Source organism: Prenolepis imparis, unplaced genomic scaffold, assembly GCF_030444845.1.
Source record: "Prenolepis imparis isolate NDT839.2.m4 unplaced genomic scaffold, iyPreImpa1.0 SCAF_1, whole genome shotgun sequence".
In the NCBI taxonomy this organism is placed as follows: Eukaryota; Metazoa; Arthropoda; class Insecta; order Hymenoptera; family Formicidae; genus Prenolepis; species Prenolepis imparis.
In genome coordinates, this window is record NW_028141159.1 from 21,093,235 (window position 1) to 21,119,014 (window position 25,780).

The following is a 25,780-nucleotide window of genomic DNA, read 5'->3' on the forward strand; positions in this document are numbered from 1 at the left end:
GCCGAATGGGGTAATTGTCGACGGAGGAAACAGAAGAGTGATGGCACGTCGAGGTACGATTCATCTCGACGTGCGTGTGCACGTGTGACTTAACTTAAAGTGCCATCAGTGCAAGTGCGAGGGAGGATCAGGATTCGTGTCGACGTGGATCACCGTGACTCGGCTTGACTTGACTTGGCTTGGCTTAACTTAGTTTGGCAAACCGATTTCGCCATCCACATCGCGATTCGTATGCACAGGCAAGTTATTAATTTCTCAATGACGATTCTGTTTATTCCTTGTTTACGTAGAGAATTCGAATTTCTATTTCTTCCACGATTTCTTGGTCAAACTTGTTGGATACATATATATGTATAAGGATTTTGCCGAGTTTGTGCTGAATTCAAATGTCGGAATTTGGAGAAATAAAAGTAAAAAATTAGAATTATACATCGCGAAGATAAACAAAAGATATACAACCAAATTTGCATATGAATAATATGTTATGAGAAAACTGGAAATGTAATTTTTTTCTATTTGGATGTAATATATATATACGAGAGTAAAATTTGCATTAGAATTATGCGTAATTCATGCTATGGTAATCCACTTACTAAGAAACTACACAGCTACGTCACACGTAAGTTTCAACTTTACTTCAGTTTTCAGGGTGATGCACGCGAAGTTGATGACATTATTGATATAAGATCTGCGAAACTTTATACATTATAATACGTATATGCTGAATATATAAAATTGGATTAAAACTCGATTGAAACATAGTGAAGAAAAATTTGAAAAAAATTGAGAAAATTTTTTCATATGTATATATATAACGATAGTTTTGTAATATTAATTTCATTCTCCGTAGTTACAATCTCACAATTTTCTCTTACAATGCAAGATTTCATTCAGCCAGTAAAAAGAATGCAAGGGGTATAAAAGAAATTTTTAATTAAAATGTTTGTTCCTCTAAAGAGAAGTGTTTACGTATAGTTTTATCCAACTTTTTATCAAACTTCCATGTGGTGCTTATGAGTACCGCGTAAAAATCGGCTGAGTGTAGAATGTGTCATAACTTTAATAATCTGTCCTACAGCGGTTTTTGACGCAAACTACTAAAAACTTTTGGATCTTATGAGCAAGAACTCAAAGAATTTTTATGAATATTCTTACAGTCTTCAGGAATGACTACTGACCTCTTTTCTATTTTAAATGAAATATCTTATAAAATATTAACAAGCAAGCATACACGCTTCCTCTGAGAATTTCTATTAAACTTGAAGATCGCAAAAATTAATTTAGTTATTATTAAATTGTTTCATATATGTGCATATATCATAGAGCATTTTGCATTTTTTATAAATATAAAAAGACTCGTACTTAAATCATAGAATTTCAATGATAGATATCAATTCTCGTTAACGTGGCAATTTAGGATTACTTTTAACGCTTGCAATAAAAATCTACATTTCGATTTCCCGTATTTTTACTTGGACGTAATATATAATTCAATAAAACACATTTTTCTATATTCTTTGATCCAACAATTAACACATCGCAAACAATAATTGCAGTACGTATATTACGCGAGCCGAATCGATTTTTAAATTCGATTTTGCAGAGACGACGGTACCATTTTACTTACGCGTCTAGTCAGTTTTATCGTTATTTTTTCTAGAAAATACGCTTCCGCAACCTTATAGTCGTTAATATGTCGCCGCGTAAAAGATATTGCGCGTCATATGCGGTGAAATACATATGGTGTCGCATACGCGTTCCACGTATTAAAAACTGTTCCACTAAATAAATGTAAGTCCACAAAAAACTAAAATGACCGTACATTGCATCGGTGACACGAAAAATGTAATGCAACATTGTGCAACCACAAATGTTTTCTCATAAAAATATACTTCAATTATATGTGGCGCGCCATGTGCTTTCTTAATATGGCGTTGCTATCGTTAAAAAAATAACGTTGCCTGCAAATATCACACACGAGAGAAATTATATAATATTATATAAAGCGACGACGGTCATTTATACTTTAGCCATAATTCTCGTTCAACAGGGAAACTGCCGCTACGTGGCACGATGCAATTTTACTGCAATTAAAATCTTGCAGAGGATTTTTACGATATATATACGTATAAACACGATATTATCCCCTGTGTAATCCATGACTTTAATTAATGCGACAACTCAGCGTAATTACTTCGGAATTATATTTTTAGTATATTCATATATGAACACAATCTCAGCATGTTGCATATATAACGCTTTAATATCAAAAATTTGCGCACCAGTTGCTTCTCTTTATCAAATGCGTTTATTGCAAAAAATGTAATATATTTCAGAATAAATTTTAAAAAAAGAACAATACAAGGCATATAAAATAATTTTTTTTATATTATCGATGCTATTTTAAACTTTTTATAGAAATATGTAAAGAATGCTTGACATAAAGAAGTTTAAATTAATTAAAGACGAATAAAAAATTTTATATTAAATAATTTCCAGATATATTCTCGTGCCACTCGTAATTCCATCCATCTCTTTTCCGCGTACATCGCATAATTAATTTCGAAGTGCCGCTTCAGACAACAAGTGCAATATTACAGTTTCGGAATGTACAGAATGTCTGCTTTGCGGTATCCGCGCGGTCTAACCGACACGAGAGCCGCGATCTGACGAGCAAATCCCGACCGCAAATTCGACTTGCACTTTCACAAGGGCGGGATCCGCCAGTTGGACCGTAATATTTGTGGCCACCACCGTAGAACGCGCTTAGACAACTCTTTAAAGTGCCACTCTATCCGGTGATTGTCGACGCACGAGAACCTTTTCGAGAGATCGGCCCTCGTGCGATTTGTGTTTTCCCCCTTTGGCAATTCCCGCGAACAGTTCTTCGCCGCCAAAGAATGTCATTAAAGCAATACCGGAAGTTCGCTGCTGAATACCGCAACTCGCAGATTGTTACGAAATTACGTGGAAGTGATTTTCTCGAAGCGCGGAAGATAATGAGAACGACTCTGTTCATTTGTTAAGCGAAATAACCGACGAGATTATTAGAATTCTGTGTAATGTGTAATAAGGACAAAGCGACGGTGCCTCTGTGAACGTACTCGGTTTCAAATTCCAGAGTAGTACATTTGTAAAATGATAATGTGCATTTTATATTTAATATTAATACTGATATTTTTTAATTTTTCAATCTGCCCATTCACATCTCTTTCTCTTAAACATGCACGATTTATATATATTCCATATTATAAAATTTATATATATTATATATTTTAATTATATATAAAATCTCTCTCTTCTCTCTTTCTCACCAAGGAAGAGAAACGTAATCCTTAGTAAAGGAATGCGCGACGATTTGTGATGAAAGAGTCTGAGAAATAATTCAGATGAATATTTCCAATAAATCGAGTCAAAACAACGACGGCCGGTCTGCCGTTGACACCTGCAAGGCAAATTAATTCGCGACAGCTGACTCGGTTGTCAGTTCGATTAAATGGAATTGGGTGGAGCTGAGTGATTGTGTAACAAATTAGGTCTGACTGTGCCGACTAGTTTATAGACTGCGTGCTTGAGACTATGTAATATTGCACATGAGAGATCTAAGCCATAAACTATTATATTATCGCAATATCAATATTCAATATTGCAAATCTCATTTTGGCGCATTAGAGAGATAGAAATACACATATATGTATACCTATTCAGTGCACTAATATCGAGAGCTCTAATTTGAAGCTATTATTGTATTGTACTGGAACAGTGATTAAATTTTGCGATAAAAGTTTTATTTTTCTTTATTTCTCTGGCGTAGACAATTCGTTAACTTGGAGAAAAATTTAAAAAAAATGAAAGTCCAATTTTTTTAGTTCTACAATTTCCACATGTATATTTCTATCGTGAAGTATGTGTGTACCAAAATATTATTAATTTATTATTTTTACTGCAGAAGATTAATTGCGTGTAAGTAGAACAATACTGCTACAATACTGTTTTAAGCGAAAAAGGATAATCCGTGTCATTAATCAGCGATGTCAACGTATTACACAAACGTTATTTGTTAACGCGCGATACATTTATTCTCTTTTATAAATTTTATCAAACCAATTACGTGAAATTATTTCCATATTATACTTTCCGGGCAATCGATATCTTCTTATTATTTTAAAGTCGTGACAATTATGATTAGTGTATGTCCATAAAAAAATTAATATCTGAATTATCTGTTTGTGAAAGAGAAGAGAACTTTTGCATTAATTATATTTATGTGACACTTTATATTTCGCATTTATCGTGCATATTACGTCACATATCTCATTTCACCAATATAATTTAGTTATTTAAATAATCGTTAAAGCTATTTTCCGCGCAATTATCATACTGTTTAAATCAATTCTCTTCTTCTTTAATGTCATTCAACCTTGTGATGAAATATATCATTATAGATTTTAACTCATTATAGGTTTCTATTAATACAGTTAATGACAAGGGACATTTATATTTGCATTAAATATGATTTCTTGACAGCTGTCAAATATTGCTCGATAATACAGAAATATCAATTTCAAGATTTAATAAAATATATTTTGCATATTATTATGTAATTTATGAATTTAGAAAGCAAATGAGATAATGTGCTTTTATTAATAATAAAAATGAATAAGTCGCAATTTTTCTCTCTTAAATCCGTAATTAACGTTATGCGCGAATCAAATTATATCTGTGAAGAATAGTCTGAGCAAATATAAACACAAAACACTTTTTCGATTTTTGATATGGATGGAAAGGTTTTTTTTTTCCCATATTTCGTAGTCAATTCTAGATTTAAGAATCTAACGATTTCGTAGAACTTTAACGATTTCGCGTCCATCATCGTCAGCTAAAGTATTTACTTCACACTAGCGAGAGGTTGCACGGGATAAAGGAAGGAAGGAAGTGCCGAAGGAAGGAAGAAAGCTAGGGAAAACGTTACGAGAGAAAAGAGCGATCCATCAAAATCAAAAGAGCGCCGCCGCAAGCGCCAAAGGTCGTTTACTTTCTCTACTTCTCGCAGGTACTTCGTTATTTTTCGAGACATCCCTTATCTTTTTTTCTCTCTTTGTCCTCTCCGTTTATGTCATTATTCCTATACCTATATATGACATTGGCGAAGTGGTTGGATAAATGATATAACAAATAACTATGGATAAGGAGGATATAGTCCTTCATCTCCGAAATCTTAGAGACATCTTAGAGCTACGAAAAAAAGAGAAATAGAGAGTGTGGGAGAAATGCTTGAATTTTTTGAGAATTGTGCAATTTTAAAAAATGCGTGAGAGAGGGAATAGATTAATATATCTATATTGCAAGAGAGTGACAGCTGTCAACTTTCAGTGAAACTTGAATTTTGTATATCAAGATTGTTGAGTTGTTTACTCCCCGCATTACAAAGTTTCCTTGACTGAAAACACAATTCTACTGTTATATATACCGTGGATATATACGAAGGGAAACTTCTTAAAAACTAGAGACGGAACTAACTAGGTAAGACATCAATAATGGCAAGTTTAATACACGATATTGTGCCGGAAACTGTCTCACGCGCTCCGCTGTATCAGATCGCGGTATCACGCTTGATGTAGACGTCGCGAATTTTCACCAGTCGAATACCTGAATAATTGGAAATTCAATAACTCGACGTACGGCATAACTTGAGGGTGACTGCTGTAAGCAGCATGCTAAGTAACACTATCGTCGGCAAGCTGATGATGATTTAGTAGCGCGGAAGGAAATACGTACGGGAGCGGAAAAGAGGAAAGGGGGTTGAGACGCGAGACTGTTGGGGGTGGAAGAGGACGGGGCGGGCGCGTGAATCTATTTAAGCGCGACACTGAGAGAATCACGAAGTGAAGGATGAAGAGAGGAGAGAATAATGGATGGTATACCCGTAATGTCACGTGCAGCATGCCGAAACCACGCCGTCCGCATTCTCGGCTGTGTGTTAATCAAATGGCGTACGTGGCAACGTATACGGAAAAGGCGATGCGCGATGGTGGGCTAGGGAAATGCCGAATAAGAGATGGACGGGGCGTCCTTCCTCATCCTAGACCTAAAACCTTCCTCGTCCTAGGCGCGGATGTACCTGTATGCGGAAACAGAAATCATAGCGATGATGCAATTGTCGCATACCTACCTGCCGCTACAGCGCGGTTTGGATCGGTGTCCTGTAATTTAGCGGCCACTCTCTCTCTCCCTCTCCCTCTGCTCTGCGTTAATCGACGACCGATATTCCGACCGGAGATCGATTTTCAGCGCGCGAATTATCGCCGTTGTTGAGCCACGCCCGGACGGGAAATCGTGATGATGAATTCGCATTAAAATTTAACTTCAATTAGATTTGCAATAATTATGAGAGTAACTACACACTCTCGCGGCGAATGGAGTGTTGTGTGTTATATACGTGCACGTGTATGTGCGCGGCATCATTCATTTGCGCGATGAAAAAATGGATATATGTATATAGGAAATTACACGCGTTTCAATTTTGTATGCATAACATTCTGTATAATCTCACAAAATGATAGAATTTATTTTTTTTCATTTCTTCGTCTAGACTTTTTATTTAGTAATCTAACAAACAAGTATTTTATTAAATTATTCGAGAAACAAAATATTTCTAAATATATACATTTTCGAATGCATTGTAAATGCATCAGACATATATATTTTACTGTTTTTTTTTTATAAAAGATATATAAATATTTATCTTTAGTCAAAGAACCAGTTTATTTTTATAAAAATTAATTCAAATTAATTGTTTTTATAATATTAAATACGTGCATAATTTGAATATTAAAAATATATCTATTTTTTTTACGCTAAGAGAAAAAAAATTCCAGAAATATTTTTCATTACATCGGTGATAATCTGTAGTACAATATAATTACTAATGTTTTTCCTATTGATACTGATTAATCGCACCGGACGCAATGTTTCAAGTGTCCCCAAGCTCCAGTGAATATATCGAGGGGTTGCCGTGTGTTTTGTAGGCTATCAGACCGGTCGATTGGCCCGAAGAAGCTTTGGAAAACTGCCAGCGAGTTCCCGAAGTCGTAAGCTTTAGCTGACCTCGGCTCGTCTATCCTACAGAGATGGATTTTTTTTTCTCTTAGGACCTTTATGTCCCCGCGAAGTAGCTTCATGGTTGTATCCGCGCGCCAATGTGACAGATGCTCGTTTGTGTATGCGCACACACACATATACTTACGATCGGTGCACGCTTGAGCTTGCACTTTACGAGCCGGCATCTCGCCGGAGTGCGTGCGATGGCATCGTCAGCGTTTCTACCTCGAACAGTGGTAAAACTGCTGGCTTAAAATTGGCTCTTAATATCATGGATCGCATACTTGTTCGTAAACCACATGTATTTTACAATTCGTAATTTCGATAAGCTTGAAGGCAATGAAACGTCAACATTTTTTAACAATTTACATTCCTTTGACACTTACTTCAAATGACGTAAATGAGATTCAGTAAGAGAGAATCATTATCCTTTATATATATATACGTGTGATTAACTTATCTTATATTATTTCTCTTATAAACTTCTCTCGAAGACAAGTCATTCGTTAAACTCTCTCGACGATTGAATCGATCAAAGCGGACTCGATAATTACGAAAATCTTTGAAGAGGTGGCCGAATGGAAATGTAACAGTTACGCTCGAGATCGTAAGCTCTTTGCTGCTTTTCAAATTACATTCCATTCATAACAGCTTCTACAACGCTTATCGTGAGCGGCATTTAAATAAATTTACACTGTCTGTATTTCCATGAACTGAGAAACGACAGTCCGCTTCAGCGGTTCTGAGGAGAGGGTATCTGCGAGGATGCTTCAGATAACTTTTAATTGGGATGAACATAAATTTCCCCGCGCTAGAAATACTCGCGAGCTTTATTATTAAGGCTAAAATGCTTACGAGATGATATTCATCGTATCAGAAACGATACAAAACGTTTCCGCGAATAATTTATTATATTATGGAACGCCATATCGTTTATTATACCATATGTTTGCGGATGTTAGATGAATATTTTACAATTAATAGGGGCATCAGTGTGATTGGAACGACACTGGCAAAAACGTCACGTTGACACATTCGTCATGAGATATCTCTCCTCTTCGCATGAATGTTACATGATGCGCTAAATGCGCATCGCGCTACGGGTCAACGGGTTCAGCCTCGAATTTCTACGCCCGCCCTGCTCGCTCGAATGGCTTGTGCGATTATTTGCATAACACAATGGACATTTCGGTATTGATACTGCGTAGTTTCTATTAGCGCGGGCAATATTTGAAGTTGTACAGCGCAAGCGCCTGAGTTTCGTTGAAATGCCAAACACATTTTCCGATATCAGAGAAGGTTCGGCATTTTTTTTTTCTAAACCAACGCGGTTGTTGTGCAGTCGTGTAAAAAATGTCAAATGAAAAAAAGATCTATACGAGAGCTAACCTGTCGAGAGAGAGAGATCTAAACACACAGAAACCGTCACGGTTCTGATGCAAAACGACAAATTAATTACAAGCTCGTAACGAACTGGTCGGTAACTACAAATTAATATCCAACAATGCGATACAACGAAAATTCATAACGCAAATCGCGGTATCAAAGATTGCAATTTTACATTATGTCGTGATTTCTTGGTAAAATTTGTGATTAAAATCTTAGAAACTACATTATTGTTTATTATTATTACTTTTATCGTATTATTATTATTATTATTATTATTGGTTAAAAAGAAATGTATTTTTTTTTAATTTCTAGTAAATTTGTTCACAATAACAATATATATAATAATATATATTGAATACATAATGATATATATTGAATTCTTTTATAGATTTTATTATACATGACAGAGCCATAATTGAAAGAAATAACGAAGACAAATTTGTTAATACATAAAGAATATAAAAAATAGTACATATAATTTTTTTGGAAAGGGGAGAGAAGGAAAAAATAAAGTAATGACATTTTTAATTCAATTATTTATTATACATAATTAACGTCAATATAAAGTCTTATTTTTGCGACAATTGCTGGTTAGGCGATTTCGTTATAAATGACATAATGCAGGATGCATATATCTCCCCCTGCCTCCCATATTCTTCAATTACAGATACAATTTTTTCATTCGCCTGATCCCTTCATTCTGATTGCTCGTACGCGATGGATATTTCCTCTTCAACTCCTACGTATGTCGATGCTAACTCGCAGTACCTTTCAAACTTGTCAATTTCCGGTTGAATGTTGAAGTAGCCATGTTACTCCATTGCTCGCAAAGAGGCATGGATCGATCGGCATTCATCTTTAATGAAGACTCATTATAAAACTACCCCGAGCGCGCTTCATCGATGGAAGTTGGCACAATTACGGACGTATCGTTACGCCGTACAATGTACTATCTAATGCTCTTTACATGCCTAAACTAATTTCAAACTGCAATAAAAGTACGTGACTTATATTGGACGGAATGTATGCCATAAACCATTAAACGGTAATGATATTGTTCTTGCAACGTAATAGCAGTAATGTTAACGATAACGAGCCTCGGAGACACGGTACCTCGTATTCATTATCTTAACTTATTAAAGCAAATAATGAGAATTGCTCAACAGGTTAAAATGGCAGAGTAAAACATTGTGCAATAATTACGCTTCTTCTATACGAAATGCAAAATTGATAAGAACGCGGAGAGAAATGTACAAAACAAAATGAAATTGAAAATGCTATGCTATTAACATCTTTAATTCCAGTTGAGCAGATGATAACTAATAATAAGATAATAATCTTTATAGATTTAATAATCTCTTTATTCCGTCCACCATCGCACCAGTGTGTCGCGGAATTAATGAACTGATGGACGCGAGGTTGATGAATGTGTAATGTACAATGTCGCGACTGAGATTAGAGCATACGTGATAATATAATGCGTTGATGAGAGCAGCTGCTCCCTCTTCCTCCTTTCTCCCCTTCTCTCTTTTCTCTTTGATATTATTCTTCTTGATAGCAATCTAAATTAATCTTCTTTATCTAAACATAAGACAATGATTTATGTGTTTAACAAAAAATATAAACAAGCCTGATTATTAAAATTGAACACAACAGACAGTTAGAGCGTGGAATATCTCAAATGTATCATTAAGGTGAAAGAAAAGAATTATTTATAAAAGAGAGAGATAGAACTATATATGCATTTTATAAAATTATATTAAACGTTGAAGATTGACTTTAAGTTTGCCTTGCCTGTAACATTTAAATATAAAACACGTGTATTATAGGCAACAATATGAGGTAATATGCGATGGGAGGAGAGTTCAAGGATTTTTGAAAATTACATAAACTAAAAATACATCGCCTTATGTAGGATATACAAAAAGATATGAGCATAAAACTACGGAAATAAAGGCAGCGTATAAGGCAAAGGTTTCACGTTCTTTGTGCCGGCAATATTATACATGCAGATGTGGACTACGTTATGAAGACACGGAGAAAATACGGAGACAAGTAAAGGGGATATGAGGAAATCCAATTTGTCGTCGCGCTGCCTTCTGTATTAAAACGAAAATCAAATAGCTCCGGGATAGAATGAAAGACTAATAGAATGACGCCGGGTGCGCTATGATATCTCGTGGAATGTCGTTCAAGTGTGGACCCTGTTTCCCGGCAATTATGTTACTCTTGAGACGCGATTTGTGGCGTGTATTTATTCAGACGCTCTTGTTCGCGGCGCGGACGTCGAAATTAGAAACCTGATGCAACTAATTGCTTTTCACAGAAGGGACGACACACTAACATTCTTTTCTGTAACGCAAAAAAGGATATTTCCTTTTTTTAAATTTCTTATTTTTTTTTTTTTTACATTTTCTTAGCTATCTGTACCTACAATTTACGCTAGTCGTACATAAACTTATTGAAATATGTAACGCGCGCTGTTGTTAATCGTTTTGCATCGAAATTATCAGCGTTGCAGATCGAAACAGCCTCGGTGGTACACCGGCATCGTGTTTACATGGAATTTACATTAATGCGCGCATATGGGACATTATATTGCGCGGTGCGAACATGGCACATTATTACATTATGTTTCGTTACACGTTGCATCTACATCTCTCTTCCGCGTGTAAATGATATTGTTTAAATAATACACGCAACAGATAGAGGGATAAATGAGATATGTAGTTAATTTAATACCTATACACTCGTCAATTCGCATTACGGTTTTATGTATATTCAATAGAATTGCGAGAAATCCGAGTCGATCCGGAACGAGAAGACGGCTTTTCGATTCAGCTTACGTCTTACACGCGTAATCCCCGCCGCTATTGAGTCGGCTCAAGGATTGGCGTGACCCTCTGACGGTGTGTAATGCTCGATTTATCGTTTCGCGAACCGACGGCGAGGCAAAGTAGGCTAAGGGAAGCAATGGCTCGAGACGAAATCTAATGGCCGGTTCCTATAGGCGCGGCTAGATACTGCCGCGTCGTGTAATGAACATGCTCACGAGTAATTACCATGATTGCTCCAGGTTGATTCTACCCTTTCCGCTACTCCCTGCTACTACCTTCGCCTCTCTTCTCCCCCTTCTCTGTTTCTGGCGACCACTATCGCTACCAGCCGCGAACATCATTTCGCCCTCATGCGTTCACCCCTCGCTCTTACAATTATCGCTCTAATTACGGCGTTTTGTCCGCTGGTGTTACTTTCGCCGACTGACGCAGTTAACGGCATCAGTTAACTGAAATGCAACGACGGGGACGCACGCGATGTTTGTCCGCGCGACCGAGCTTTTAATTTGTGCCAAACGATGGATAAAACACACTCTCGTAAATATATCCGTGTTCGTTCGTTCGACGAATTCTCCGTCCAATGGCTCAGATTCATTTATTATCGTTTAGTGTTTAGTGCAAAGATGTTGAATTTAATGCGGAAAAATTAATATTTTTCATTGTATTATATACTTAAATTGCAATAAAATGATTTGTGACATACTCTGAAACTTCAACGGAGGCGTCATATTAGGAATATTTATTTTGATTAATATATTGTTAATATATATTTAATTATATAATTAATATATTCGAACATTGCTGAAATCGTGGCTATGACAAGAGAATATTTCATATCCAAGTTAAAAGATTTCTAGGGAGAAAAAATAATCTTGAATTTTAACTAATATTATTTTTTTAAATGGAACTACCCTATTTTTTATATCAATTGATCCTTGCAATATTTGGCATAAAAAGTTATAAGGGTATGATGGCCAAAAAGTGAACAGTTTTATGAGATATTTTGTATTTTAATGTAACATACTTTCACGTAAACTATCTCGTAAAATATATTCATTTTTCCATGATCTTACCTCAACTTTTATGCATAAAATAATGAGAGGAATCAATTACACAGTGCGTAAAGAAAACACATAGTTTTTAAGAAAAAATATGTAGCTGCTGGTTGCAAATTACATATTTTTTCTTTACAAAGTAATTAATTTTTTCCGCATGAAAAAGTTATACGCGTAGATTCAACACTGGCTTAAGCTATAATTATGTTTCATCCTAGAAGATGAAGAAGGAGCTGGAGATTATTTCGATACACGAATTCAAGCAAGATGCACTCTGATGCACATGAAGCGCGTTCCATAGATTGACATACGTATGCATATGTGTGTATGTATATGTACACGTACGTCGCGATGTTAGTTTTTAATTACACGTTAAGCGTTTGTATAATCGAGTATTAGCATCTCGCGGGTATTTCAATCGCCGGTTTATTTCTCGTTTATTGAAAAAAAATTGTTTCCAGAGTATCAGCAATTTTCTCCCATATTTACATCACCTCATCGTGGTTTTCACATATTTTTTTTCTTTGTCTTTTTCTTTTTTTTTTATCTTTCGAGATTCTCTCTTAGAATTTTTCGCTCCCGAGTGTTCCGCAGAATTTAATCCCGAAGGAATAGAGTAGTGACGACATCGTGTTACCTGTGACTCTCTGAGAGAAGAGATATACATAGATATACATTGTTCGGATATATTACTAACTTACGTAAGCGAAAAAAATTGTATGAAAAATATCACATTCCTTATTGGATGGCTCGAATTTTTCACGCATATATGATTTGTACGCGAGAGATGAATCCGATATTTTAATTTAAACAAACAAAATGTTTGAAGCGTGTATTACGTATTGGACAGTTCGCGGATCGATTCTTCTATTTACGTTGCAAAAAACCTGCATGACAGAACATAATGGTCGCACTCGTTCGAGAACACAAAAAGCCACTCTGAAGTTTGGCCGGAAAAAGGTGTTATTCATCGTTATCTCTTCTTTACTTTTATTTTCACGCCCTCTCTAATTTTTAGTTGTACAGTAATAATAGAAATCTTTACTTTATATTTAATATTTGTAATATAGGACATATATTGATATTTATATTGAGATGAATACTGAATAGCGATTATTATTCTTTGTCGCAAAATTCATCATTGCATACATTATACAGAATTGTGAAAAAAAACATGAAAATTAACAAAGTATTATACAGTCACAGAAGCAAAAGAAGTGTTATAGTTTTTAGAAATTTGAAAAATTAGAAAAGTTAATATTAAATTATGTAACCTAGCCTAGCTACAAAAATTCTAGTTTAACATACAAATTTTTCAGCAGTAGCCTGTAAATTAAATCGATTGTTAAATAGTACAAGATGTCTCAATAATCACGTGCTTCCTCTTATAAGATTTCCTGCAGAACTTTTCTCCAACATTTCTTTATTAAGCATACAGTCAACATACTGTTACTATAATTATAAAAATGTGCAACGTAATAGAACGTTTATAAATAAATTAACTTTAGTTTGTATCCAAGAGTTTAAAAAAATATTAATAATTTTCAATGAAATTGCAATAAAAGATACAAATTCTGTGTTGTATAAATTTCACGATATTTGACAGAAATTAATAATATCGATCCTTCTGCCTTATAAATATTGCATTGAAAGGATTTTTTATTTAGCCTTGGTGTTTCAGGAGAAGCTTAAACGTTAAGCTTGCTCTGAATTTAAAGAGCAGGTCGTGGCCGTTTGCGGATAAAACCTGTGCTTAAACCTGATTAAGCCCTGACGGAAATGCCGAGCCGTAAGCGGATATAGTATCGCGAAAAAAAGTAGTAAGCCAACTTCGTTAAAAATGTACTGGCGAATGAAACGGCAACGAGAACGGGCTTAGCAAGGGCGATTTGAGACTAACTAGATTTAAAGCGTAATGTAACGCATTAGTTTAGAGAGACCTGCATTTTTCAAGATCTTTATACGGGAATGTATTACCATGTTAACGGCTTTGTGAAACAAAAATATGTACATTTCTAGGTATTTTCCTAGAAAATACAGAAATATGTATTGTACATTTTGTAATATTAATATTAAGACGATGGGTGTTTAAAGTTTTATCTCGCGAAATATTTAGAGCTAATCACTATTAATTGCATTCAAGTATTTTAATAAATAAAACTAATTTTTAAAAAATTCTTAAATTTAATAAGAACAAACTAGGTATATATCCTGATAGCCTTTTATTTTATTCGTGATATTAATAATCGAGAGTTAGCGATGCATCATAGCTAATTAAAGCTTGCGTAGTCGCGATGATCCAGAAAAAAAAACGAGTTCGACGAGCATGAAAAGAAAATGGCGTAAAACGCAATCTCAAATCTGCGTATTTAATCCAGCTCTAGCTTGAATCAGATCCGTGGAATAATACTGATACGCCCGCACGCAATCCGATGTGTTGTCGCGTCAGTCTTCTATATAAATATTGAGATAAAATTTCAACTCCATTGTAATCGCGCGCTCGCAGCGAAATACGCATTCAAAACCAAAGTATTTTCATGGGCGTTGTTCGCGTCGTTCGGCCGCGAGAATCGCAATATTCCTCATGCGAGTGCATCGCCCGTTTGAGGATTAAATTTCCAACACGCGCGCACACACATCGGTATGTATGATGATCGAGCGTGCAACAAGTTTTCGCTCTGTGTCCGCGATCGCTCGAGCGTTTTCATCGGTTCTGGCTACAATCCCATCGCGAAGGTGGCATAAGCTCGAAGCATCAGGTTTCGCAATCGGAATCATACGGCTATATCTCGGAAACAGCTTGTCTACTTATACCCGAGATTCCCATGCTTGAGAAGCGTAAATATAAAATATTTATAAATGCTTGCACACTCTCTCTTTAATTATCAAGGTTTTTATTAATTGAGAATACAATCGTAGTCAAATGTTTAATCTTGATTAAAATGCTATTTCTTTTCGCTGGTACATCATTATGATACAGAAAATAAATAAATTTGAGAAATCAAGATATCGAGAAAACACTCTTTCTCTGATAAACTTGCATTTGAGAGGATATAGATAGATCTCATTTACAATTTTTTTAAAACAAAATTATCGAGTAATTTCCTTCGACAATATCTAGTCATCTCGCGCTTTATCAACGTAGAGATCGAACAGGGTATCGATGTATCGAGAGGGAAGAAGCACCACCTAGCCCGATACATCTGGGGGTTTGGGTTCGGGTTTGGTTATAAATCCCGGCTTAAACGATGGTTACCGCCATTTATAAAGCGGTAGCTCGAGGTCGCCTCGAAGTGCCTGCACCGTCGATTAATGGAATTCCTCGGCGACGTGCCGGGCGTTCGTGCGAATAAATTCACGGAGGGTCGTCGGGAGAAGAGGAGAGAGAGAGAGAGAACTTTGGGGAAAAGCACCCGCACGCAATTCACACCACTCGCTATTCTAACACATACCTAATATACCCGAACGCGTGCGCGCGCACACACACACACACATACATACATATCCGATCGTTAATGGGACTTTGTGCGGAAATTGATTCGACGGTTTCGGGTAGCCGCGAGTCTCATGCGGCGGATCTCGCGGTAGGTTTGAGGAAACACGAAAACCCATCGGGTTTAAAATTGCGAGGGCCCCCGAGATGAGACGACGAAGCGACAAGGGGCGCGTCAGCCAATTTAATACTCTGGCGAACAACCCCCTGGTGCTTTGGCGTATGCGCGCGCTTCTCGAAGCGTTACCGATCTCGTTACCTTCGCGCGCGAATCCGGCAAATAAGATTGTCGAATTTGCCGAATTGATTGCCGCCGCGACGTCGTGGCTCGTGCAAATTGATTTTTACGACTCCCCCCCCGCCCCCCGATCCTTAATGTCCCGGAGCGCGATTCGCCGAAGGATCTACAGACGCGCCGGGGTAATTTGGGTGAAAGAATACGTCGTCGGCGGAAATTACACGATTTACGATTTATTGCGAGGACTGATCAGAAATCGGAAAAAGTATGACGACAGTCTGCGGCAGTCAGTCCTGTCAAAAATTGCCTACTTATGTTGTTACTTTATATAAATTATGTAATGCTCAATAATTTGCTCAATCAAAGTGATTGCCTAATAATAAAGCAAATCAAAGGAACAACCGCGTTTAATTGAAAGGGAAATAACTTGTTTTTATACGAATAAAATTTATACAATTAATCTTAAAAATGTGTTTTAAAAACATTTTTCGGTATAAACATAAAATTTGTTATTACTCTTGTCGCTCTTTGTATTTTTCATCTTTGGTTCACGAGATACAGTTTGGAAATCACGATGCATAAATGACTTCGCATCTCTTCCTTTTATTGGCCATTTTTTGATGTCTGATATAAACCACATGTGTATAAAAGTTAAGTAATATTCTCTCTCCTATATAGGATATATCTCATGCCACTTTAGAGTGCTGGCATGCACGTACACGTGTCATATCGTGTTGTTTCTTGCGTGAAGTGTTCATAAGTGCTCGTAAAGTGTGCAGGCCGTATCGCGAGAGAGGAGGCGGCACATATAACGCCAAATTTCTTGTTTATTTTCCAAGTGACTGCCTCCCAGCCGCCAAAGAAAGCGGAATGCCTTGGGTTATTAAGGCCGCTCGCTACGTCGATAAAGACAATTAACCGAACGAATTAATGAAATGGCCTTTAATAATTATCCTTGTTTTCTTACGCCCCGGGCTAATGGACTCTTGCGAAAAACATAGTACGTGACTCGAGTGACTTCTGCCATGTGCTTTAATAATGTTGCGAACTTTGCTCTCTTTATTTACAGAAGAAACGACTTGCAGAAATGCACGTCACGTAAGTCATATAGCGATATACTTGTATATTAAATTTTTTAAGTATATATTACAAAAAAGTTTAATATTCTTTCCCTCTTATCCTCCGAAATATTTGTTAATTACTGTCTTATTTGCATGAACATATTACAGAATGTCACTACCTATGTACCTTTTATGTTGGTTGCCATTCACCGGCGATTGAGGATAGAAAGAGATACACTGATTTAATGGAGATACGCAAACTCCATTTCGTTTCTCATGCAAAGTTTATGCGTTAACTAAAATGTAAATGAGCCTTCCGAGGCTTCATGGTAGAGTCAAGAGAATATCTAGGAGAACTTCTGCGAGTTTCTATGCATTACAGATACGTAAAGAATATATATTCGAAGCAATACTCGAATTAACGGAAGGAAAATGTGTGCTCGCGAGAAATATTTAAAAAAAAAGACGTAAAGATTAAATAAAATTGATATTTTATCTATAAAGGCTTCACCTCAAAATAATCTTATATAATTGTATTGTATAAAATATCGATTGAATCGTAAGGCGTAAGGTATAAGAAGCAAAACCGACCGATTTGCATACAATCTTAATTCCATGTCACGCGCTCGCAGATATATATCGCTGTATATAAGAGACTTCCGCTTAAGCGAGAAGTTATCCATAAGATCCCGCACGAAGAAAATTCCACGTACGCCGCCTCACCAGGACAATACCCGGTAATCGGAAACAGACATCGCTTACGCATTATGCAAATAATACGTTCGGATACGTATTTCGTTCTCGCCATATACGTTAATCCCGACACACACACACGTGAATACGTCGGGTGAATACCCACGTAAGAGCGCTAAACCGTTACTCGGGGTACGGGTCGTCGGAAACGTCGTTGTTACGTCTCTCCCTCGTAACGGTCCGCACCTTGCGCACCCGGGACACGTAAGAGCGCATTACCCGGTTCGCCATTCGGTAGACAAAACAAAGGGAGCACGAGAAACGAAATGCAGTGGTGGCAGTGGCTAACGCCGGCTGCTAACCGTTTCTATAAATACGTCGACTTTTTGCGAGCCGCGAGTTAAAAATACGCGACGCTTCCTCCATCTCGGCCCTTATACCTCGCCCCTTATTCCCCCCTCGACCCCCCGTCGTCTCCCGCGCGTTTATGGGAAACCACGAGAATAGCCCGTAAGTTCCCTGAAGTTCCTCTTCTATGAATATCTCCTTGGGCGAGACGGCACGAGATGGCCGCGCAAACGACGACGACGACGGAGACGATGCGTCCGGAGGGCACTGCACTCCGTCATCATCGCTAACGGACCGGCAGAATGTCACCGATATCTCGGTTTGAACAAGCGCGTTTAAGCCCGCCTCATCCTCCGCACGCGCGTTTCTCATTATGCTGACAGATAATGTCGTACTCATCGCGCCAAATGTCAAACGCGAGCGGGCAAGAATTCGACTGCGTCGCCTCGGTCCCTTCTCGAAATCGCGCGATCTTCAATAAAACGCGCTGCGTCCTTCGAACTTCAAGGTATGAGAATCGCGAATTGAAACTTTTTGCTTCTGAAACAAGAAAAACAGGACAACATGTAGTGGGGAGACTGAGAGATTTGGGTCAAAGAGATTTGCAATCGGCCAGTATGTGATGTATATTATGTATATATGTATAACAGTGACTCATCGCTTAACAAAATTGATGCATTCGCTGCCGCTGCTAAAAGCTCCAAGCAAAAAATTTAAAATATTTTATATTCATCGCGCGTGAGAAATGTTTTATTGTTAGATAATATATAAAATCAATATAACATTCATTAAATTTTTACGCTAAATCATCTGATGAAGTGTTTACACACAGGTCCAGTAATTTGTACGTTTAATTTTTGAGCATTAAAATTATTTGTATAATTAATCCACTGGAATTAAAAAATACCGGTGAAATTCACTTGAAATTCAGTGACGAATACAGTTTTGTTTGATCTATTTGTATTTTCTTGAAACTGTATAAAGAGTTCTTCATTTTCTTTTGTTTATAATTTAAAAGCTATTATAGTGATAATTTCATCAACGAAATATTAATTCTAGATTAAGGAAAAGTCTGTCATTGACTTGTAATTCGATAAAAAGTGGGACACAGGCTTGGCTACGCTATATATGATATGCGTAAAGAATAAAAATGGAAAATTGTGTGTACATAGAAGAGAATCAATTTTTAAAATTGTTTCTGTTCCCCAGCCCCCCAGCCGATCCATCATTTTTGCGACGTTAGAAATATTCAATATTACATTGACATGGAAAAGTGTCTCGCGTGCCGTAATTGCGCGTTTAAACTGCTTTTTTTTAAAAATCGCGATAGTATTATCGCGCGATATCGACCCTAACTAGGTTTTTAAACCAGGTATTATGGTCTGATTACGTGTGTGCTATATCGTGAATAAGTGCAAAATGTTTGCGTCCAACTCGTCGTCCAACTCGAGCAATAATTAAATTAATGGAAAGAACATGTACACGAGAAATATTTTAAAAAATATTGAATATTGATATTTTGTTAATAATATTTTCTTAATAACTAGAACACAAGCGCGCACTACGCGCGCGCCATTCCTCGATTTAATATAAAAAAGAATATTTTATGTAAAGTTTGTTTAAACTTGATTAATATTTTTTTATAGAAATTAGCTGATAACAGTCAAAAAATATTAATCGAGTTTAAAGTAGGTACTGTAACATTTTATTTAAAACATTATTATTTTATAATTTTTATTACATACTATTATTTTAAAATTTATAGTTTAATTAATAAATTAACGTTTTAATCAGCTGATTTCTGTCAAAAAATATTAAAGCGTTAATTTGCTCATTAAATTTTAAAATAATAATAGATTATAAAAATTAAAATAGTTATATGTTGTAAATAATATGTTATAATGCATTATCTGCGATTAATATTTTTTGACAAAAATCAGCTCAAAAATATTAATCGAGTTTAAAGAATTATGACACATATCATTTAAAACATATTACTATTTTAATTTTTATAACATATTATTATTTTAAAAATTAATTAGCAAATTAACTCTTTAATCAGCTGATTTCTGTCATAAAATATTAATGAGGTGTTAATTTTATCAGTTGATTTTTGTATCATTCTTTTTAACATAAAATCGAGGAATAGTGCACGCGTAGTGCGCGCTTGTATTGTTCTAGTTCCTTTCTAAAAAAGATATGTTAAATTGATTTTCGCAAGTATTGTTATTTCTTTTTCGCGATGTAGATTAGCTGCCTCAATTTGCGTTTTGCGTTATATTCATAGCATCGAGAGGCTGTCATAGCGAAAGTTAACAGTTTGACAGTTTGTCCAAAATAAAATAAAATAAAATAATAATATGTTTTAAATAAAATATGTTTTAATACTTAAAATTTGATTAATATTTTTGACAGTTATCAGCTGGTTTCTATCAAAAATATTAATCGAGTTTAAAGTATTATAACATATTATTTATAACATTATTAAAGTAATAATATTTTGTAAGTAATATATAATATGTTATAATACTTTATCCGCAATTAATATTTTTTGACAGTAATCAGCTGATAATTGTCAAAAATATTAATCGAGTTTAAAGTATTATAACATATTATTTAAAACATATAATATTATTTTATTTTATTTTATTTTGGACAAACTGTCAAACTGTTAACCCTCGCGATGACAGCTCGATGCTACAAATATAACACACAACGCTAATCTTGACAGCCAATGAGCATCGCGGAAAAGCGACAACAATAAACTTTGATATATGCGAGTATCGACTTTACATGTCTTTTTTAGAAAATGGTTATTGCTTCTGATTTTGCGCGCGAAAGAAGAGACGTATCAAAAGCGAAACATTTATATAACGGAACAATTTTACAAGACATACATACATCAGGAAGACATACATCTGCTGTATCTCTTCGCTCGTATATATTCATTCTCACATTCACCTCACAGAAGCGCTCGAGTATACTAGAACTTCTTTTTAGTACCCGTATTAATCAACCCTCCCGACAATGGATTCTTATTACGAGAGAAAATACATGTACTTATCTGCTTTGCTTCACATAAGGGGATTTAACATCGGCTAAATCCGTCATATTTTATTCAGGAGAGTCCGGTTGTGAGATGCTGCTCTCTCGTAGTAATACTCGAGTCTTAATACCGCTCTATAGTTACGCGTTTGCACGTTACAAGGTGCATCTTGTATCATTAATGATAGTCCCTTTTGAACAAATAAATTGCACGTCGCATCGTCATTTTGTATCTTTTATCGTTATGCGTTTACAAAAACGCGAATTTACAAAAAGCTGCATAATTATTCTATAAAATATACATAAATTATTAATATATACAAATTCAGGCTAGATATAATTTTAATATATGTAAATCAAGTTTTTCGAATATATCGGTGTATATTTATTTAACATCTTTATTTCTATACATTAAATATAATTTTCAAAATATATATAAATCTATATAATTATGTATAAAAATGTGCTATGTAAAATATAAATTAAAAAGGGCGCTGCATAAAGATTTAAAAAAAAACAGAAAATCTTTACGCACTCAAGTGAAATAAGCGTCCGAAGTGATGCACTAGCAGTGTCAGGATTATATAATGTTGACAACGTAAACACGCGCACCATCCATCGAATTTCTCACGGGTTGCAACAGCCTTAAGTTGTGTACTTTCAGAAGCGTGAAATCATTTATCACGAGCGACAGAGATTAAGCTCCGTCGTTTATCGGCGCGTTAGACTGCAAAATTATCAGGGCATGCCGTTTCGCAAGCGAATGTACTCCGACCCCTCTCCCCCCGGTGGCATAAATCAACTATCGAAGCGCGTTAAAGAAATTATATTAATTGGAGATGATACGTCTTCCCGCATCGAGGTCTCTCTTTTGAATCCCCCCGACGCTTTTAAGCAAAAGTGTCCGCGAATGTGGAGTGTCGGGAAAACGATATTGAAAAGTTTCTCCCGGAACTCGGGACACGCATAACGAGCGACTGCGAAACTCGCGAGGTAGGTAGAAGGGACGACATACCTCGCGAGGCATAAGCGGATTTAAAATCCGCATAAATTTACCCCGGGTACACGAGTTTTCGCGAGAGTTTTCAAACAAAATTCCCTCTCTTTCTCTTATCCCGGCGTCTCGTTTATTTCACGAAGCACTCTCTGACATTGCACAGATACCGGAGGGAAAGTTTTCGAAAGAGCGCGGAACCACACAAAGATTTTCGCGAGTTGCGCGCAGATTTTTGACGAAGTAAAGTCGAGCATACACACGAGCCAAAGAGCAGAAGGATAAGTGCAGGAAAAATAATGGCGAAAGACGCAAGGGAGAGAGATAATGGTAGTTTGAGGGTCGACTCGTTCTTTGACGAACGAGTTTATCGTTGGCGCGATATTTTAAGATCGTACACAGCATGTTTTACCACGAAAAAATAATTCAAAGGGAATATGTGCCCCACGGAAAACATTCGCATTCATTATTAGATTGAAGAGTCAAGAGAAGCTCGTCGGCAAATATATATACGCGCGATATCGTTTTTTGTGGTCGAGTATGAGTTTTAATTTGCTGCGCGAGAGAGGGTGAACAGGGAGGATTTTCCCCGCAATGTCAAAAGCGGATTATCTTCCCGACTCTCAGCTGGAAGCCCTTCGACAAGGATTCCGTCCCCACATCGCGTCATTCTGCTCGCGAAATGTGCTTAGCAAGATTGGCAGTTCAGACTCTACATCTGACTGCGTCGTAATAAAAAGCACTTGTATAATCGTTATCTTGGGTTATTTTTCATGCAAAGTTTCTAGTTCAGTTCACTTCGGGAAGAGAAAATTTTGTGTTTGAAAGAAATCTCACGAAAATTGCGCGTACAATTGCTATTATTTTTTATCGACGCCAAATCTAGAAAATTCTGCGCCATCTCTGGCTATAAGTCGCGAAGAATTTCACGATAAAGCTGTATTTTTAAAATGCATTCTCGGGCGACGGAATGCATTCCGTTCCGCATTAAACGCTCTTGCGCCTCCGCTCGTAAATTCTTTAACACGCGAGAAAATACCCCGGTGAATCTGGAAGCGAGTAAAACCGACGCTGGGTGGCCCAACCATGAACTCATTATCTCAGTTTCAGAAAGTTCGGTTGCCGAACGAAAGCTTTCTATTATATACGATCGCGCGAGAGTTAACATGAGTACGAGCAATATTGACGTTGGAAGTCTATAACGCGATGACGAGAGGATGACGAGCGAAACAAAAGGGGTAGCGAAGGGTAGCGAAAGAGGATTTAATGCATAATCACTTTATGAATGTCGTCAGTGCATATAGTAAAAGATAAAGGTAAAATTACGCGGATGTACCATCGATCCTTCCGATGATTCTCCTTTTTCTTTTTATCGTGACGTCACTCGTTTTCGAGATTGATTTTACGCCTATAATAATCTATAATATCCTGACACGGATGCAATGCTATATCAGGCTCATCGTTTGTTCCCTTTGTCCGAACAGTTGAGACGGATCGGCTCTTTGTGTTCGCGTCGGATCGCGATCGCTGCCTCTGTGTATACGCGATATTTGAAGACCATGCAAAGCTCTCGTGCGATCATTGATCACCAACATCGTATTCCTTATCAATCGATATTACGGTGCTTTTTATTGAACGCGCCATGAAATTCAATTTCAGGATTTTATTGGATTTGATTTTAGGAAAATTTATGATTAATCAGATAATGGTAAATTAAAGTATGTGACTTCTGTAAAATGACTCCAAAATAATTATTAATAAATCACTTTGATGCATGACAGTATAATTAAACACAAAAATTATCAAAAATTAAAAATTTTGATCAGCTATAAACGTCAAATTATAATTAAAAAAAAGAAGACTTTGAAGGATATAAATCCAACCTTAATATCGGATTTGATATTAGGAAAATTTATGATTAATCATATAAATGGTAAATTAAAGTATGTGACTTTTTTTTGTAAAATAACTCCAAAATAATTATTGATAAGCTACTTTGACAACTCGACATAATTAAACAGAAAAATTGATCAAAAATTTCAGTCAGCTAAAAACGCTGGAGTAAAATTAAAAAAAAAAGACTTTGAAGGATATATAAATTCAACCTCAATATTGGATTTTATTTTAGAAAAATTTATGATTAATCAGATAATGATAAATTAAAGTATGTGACTTCTGTATAATAACTCCAAGATAATGATTAATAAACCACTTTGATGCATGACAACATCACATAATTAAGCACAAAAATTTTGTAAATTCGGTCAGCTAAACACTAGCGTAATAATTAAAAAAAAAATGATTCGAAGGATATATAGATATAAAATTTTAAAGTTTTTCTTCTAAATTCGCGCGTTTATTTGGCGTTAACAAAAGAAGAGACAAAGAGAGTATCCGTTTCATAAAAGTAGTTGCACCTCGTTGAAAGTTTCGAGTCAGGTAAAGGCGACGCTGCTAAACCATCGGCAGTTTATTGGAATTAAATTACTGAACAGTCTTTTGAGAAGACGACGTAGAAAGAGCTAGAGAAGAATAGCAAGACACAAGAGTTAGCGTGCGAATCCTGTTATATAAAAGTTATTGAAATTTATATAATAAAATAGACAATCGAAGAGTAGTTTGAAAAAGTTTTCGATAATATTTATAAAAAATTTTTGATTGTTAAAATTTTGATATTAATTTTTCTCGAAATGTTCGTTTACGCTCGATGTATCGCGAACTTTATTTCTTTTTTTTTATTTTTGTGTAAAAGCAATTAAATTGATTAATTTCGGAAATTCGCGAAATAAAAATCGCGCGTACGTGACAATTATAGTATCCGGACGTCGCAACGTTTATCAGTTTACTGATACGGCGACTTGGCACGATCAAATACGATAATGAAGTGGCGTTTATACGTTCCCGGCTGTGTTTGCTCGGCATCTTCTAGGCACATAAGCAGTGGACGTGCCCGGATGAGAAACGAGGCAAATCAAACAACAATGTTGCACGCATGCGTTCTCTCTTGTATGAACGCTGCTTGCGATCCGCAATTGCAGTCGTTTGTCAGCATCAGACCGCAATCATGAACACGGGCTCCTTTAGTTACCTCTCGTTCGATCTCGTGATCAAAGAGTGAAATGGTCAAATGTATTTCCGCCATCGTAAGTATACTATAATTTTAAAGCGCGTACGCGTTTTACTTTTGAAAGCACGTCTGCGATGTTGAACGTTTCCATAATGACAAAAATATTTTTCAAAAAAAAGTTATATAGCTCTCGGATTTATAACAAAGTGTGTTCATCAACACGCTTTCGCGCGTTTCTATTTTTATTATTATATACATATGTGTATAATATTCATGTACATATTTTTGTTGTAAACACGTATTTGCAATTCGTATACAATTTACACATGTTTTATTGCATATTTTCTGTAACTAATATATTTACATATATTTTGCAACAATATTGAAGCTTTATGAACATGATTTATATAGAAGAAAATATTTATAGATATTACGATAATATATAATTGTACTTTTTAC

At 36.0% G+C, this 25,780-nt stretch overlaps 1 protein-coding gene across 3 annotated transcripts in view; it reads left to right on the plus strand.

Annotated features, from left to right (window-relative positions):
* LOC145935786 (uncharacterized) overlaps positions 1-25,780 on the plus strand; it is a 204,787-nt gene that overhangs the window by 128,482 nt on the left and 50,525 nt on the right. Inside the window, exon 1 of one of the 3 annotated variants that reach the window (XM_083037408.1) lies at positions 25,359-25,397. The exons of the other annotated variants lie outside the window; for them this stretch is intronic. Coding sequence (XP_082893534.1) covers positions 25,374-25,397 — 24 coding nt within the window. The 5' untranslated portion in view covers positions 25,359-25,373. Of the gene's footprint in view, positions 1-25,358; positions 25,398-25,780 lie in introns of those variants that run through there. 3 annotated transcript variants of the gene reach the window in all.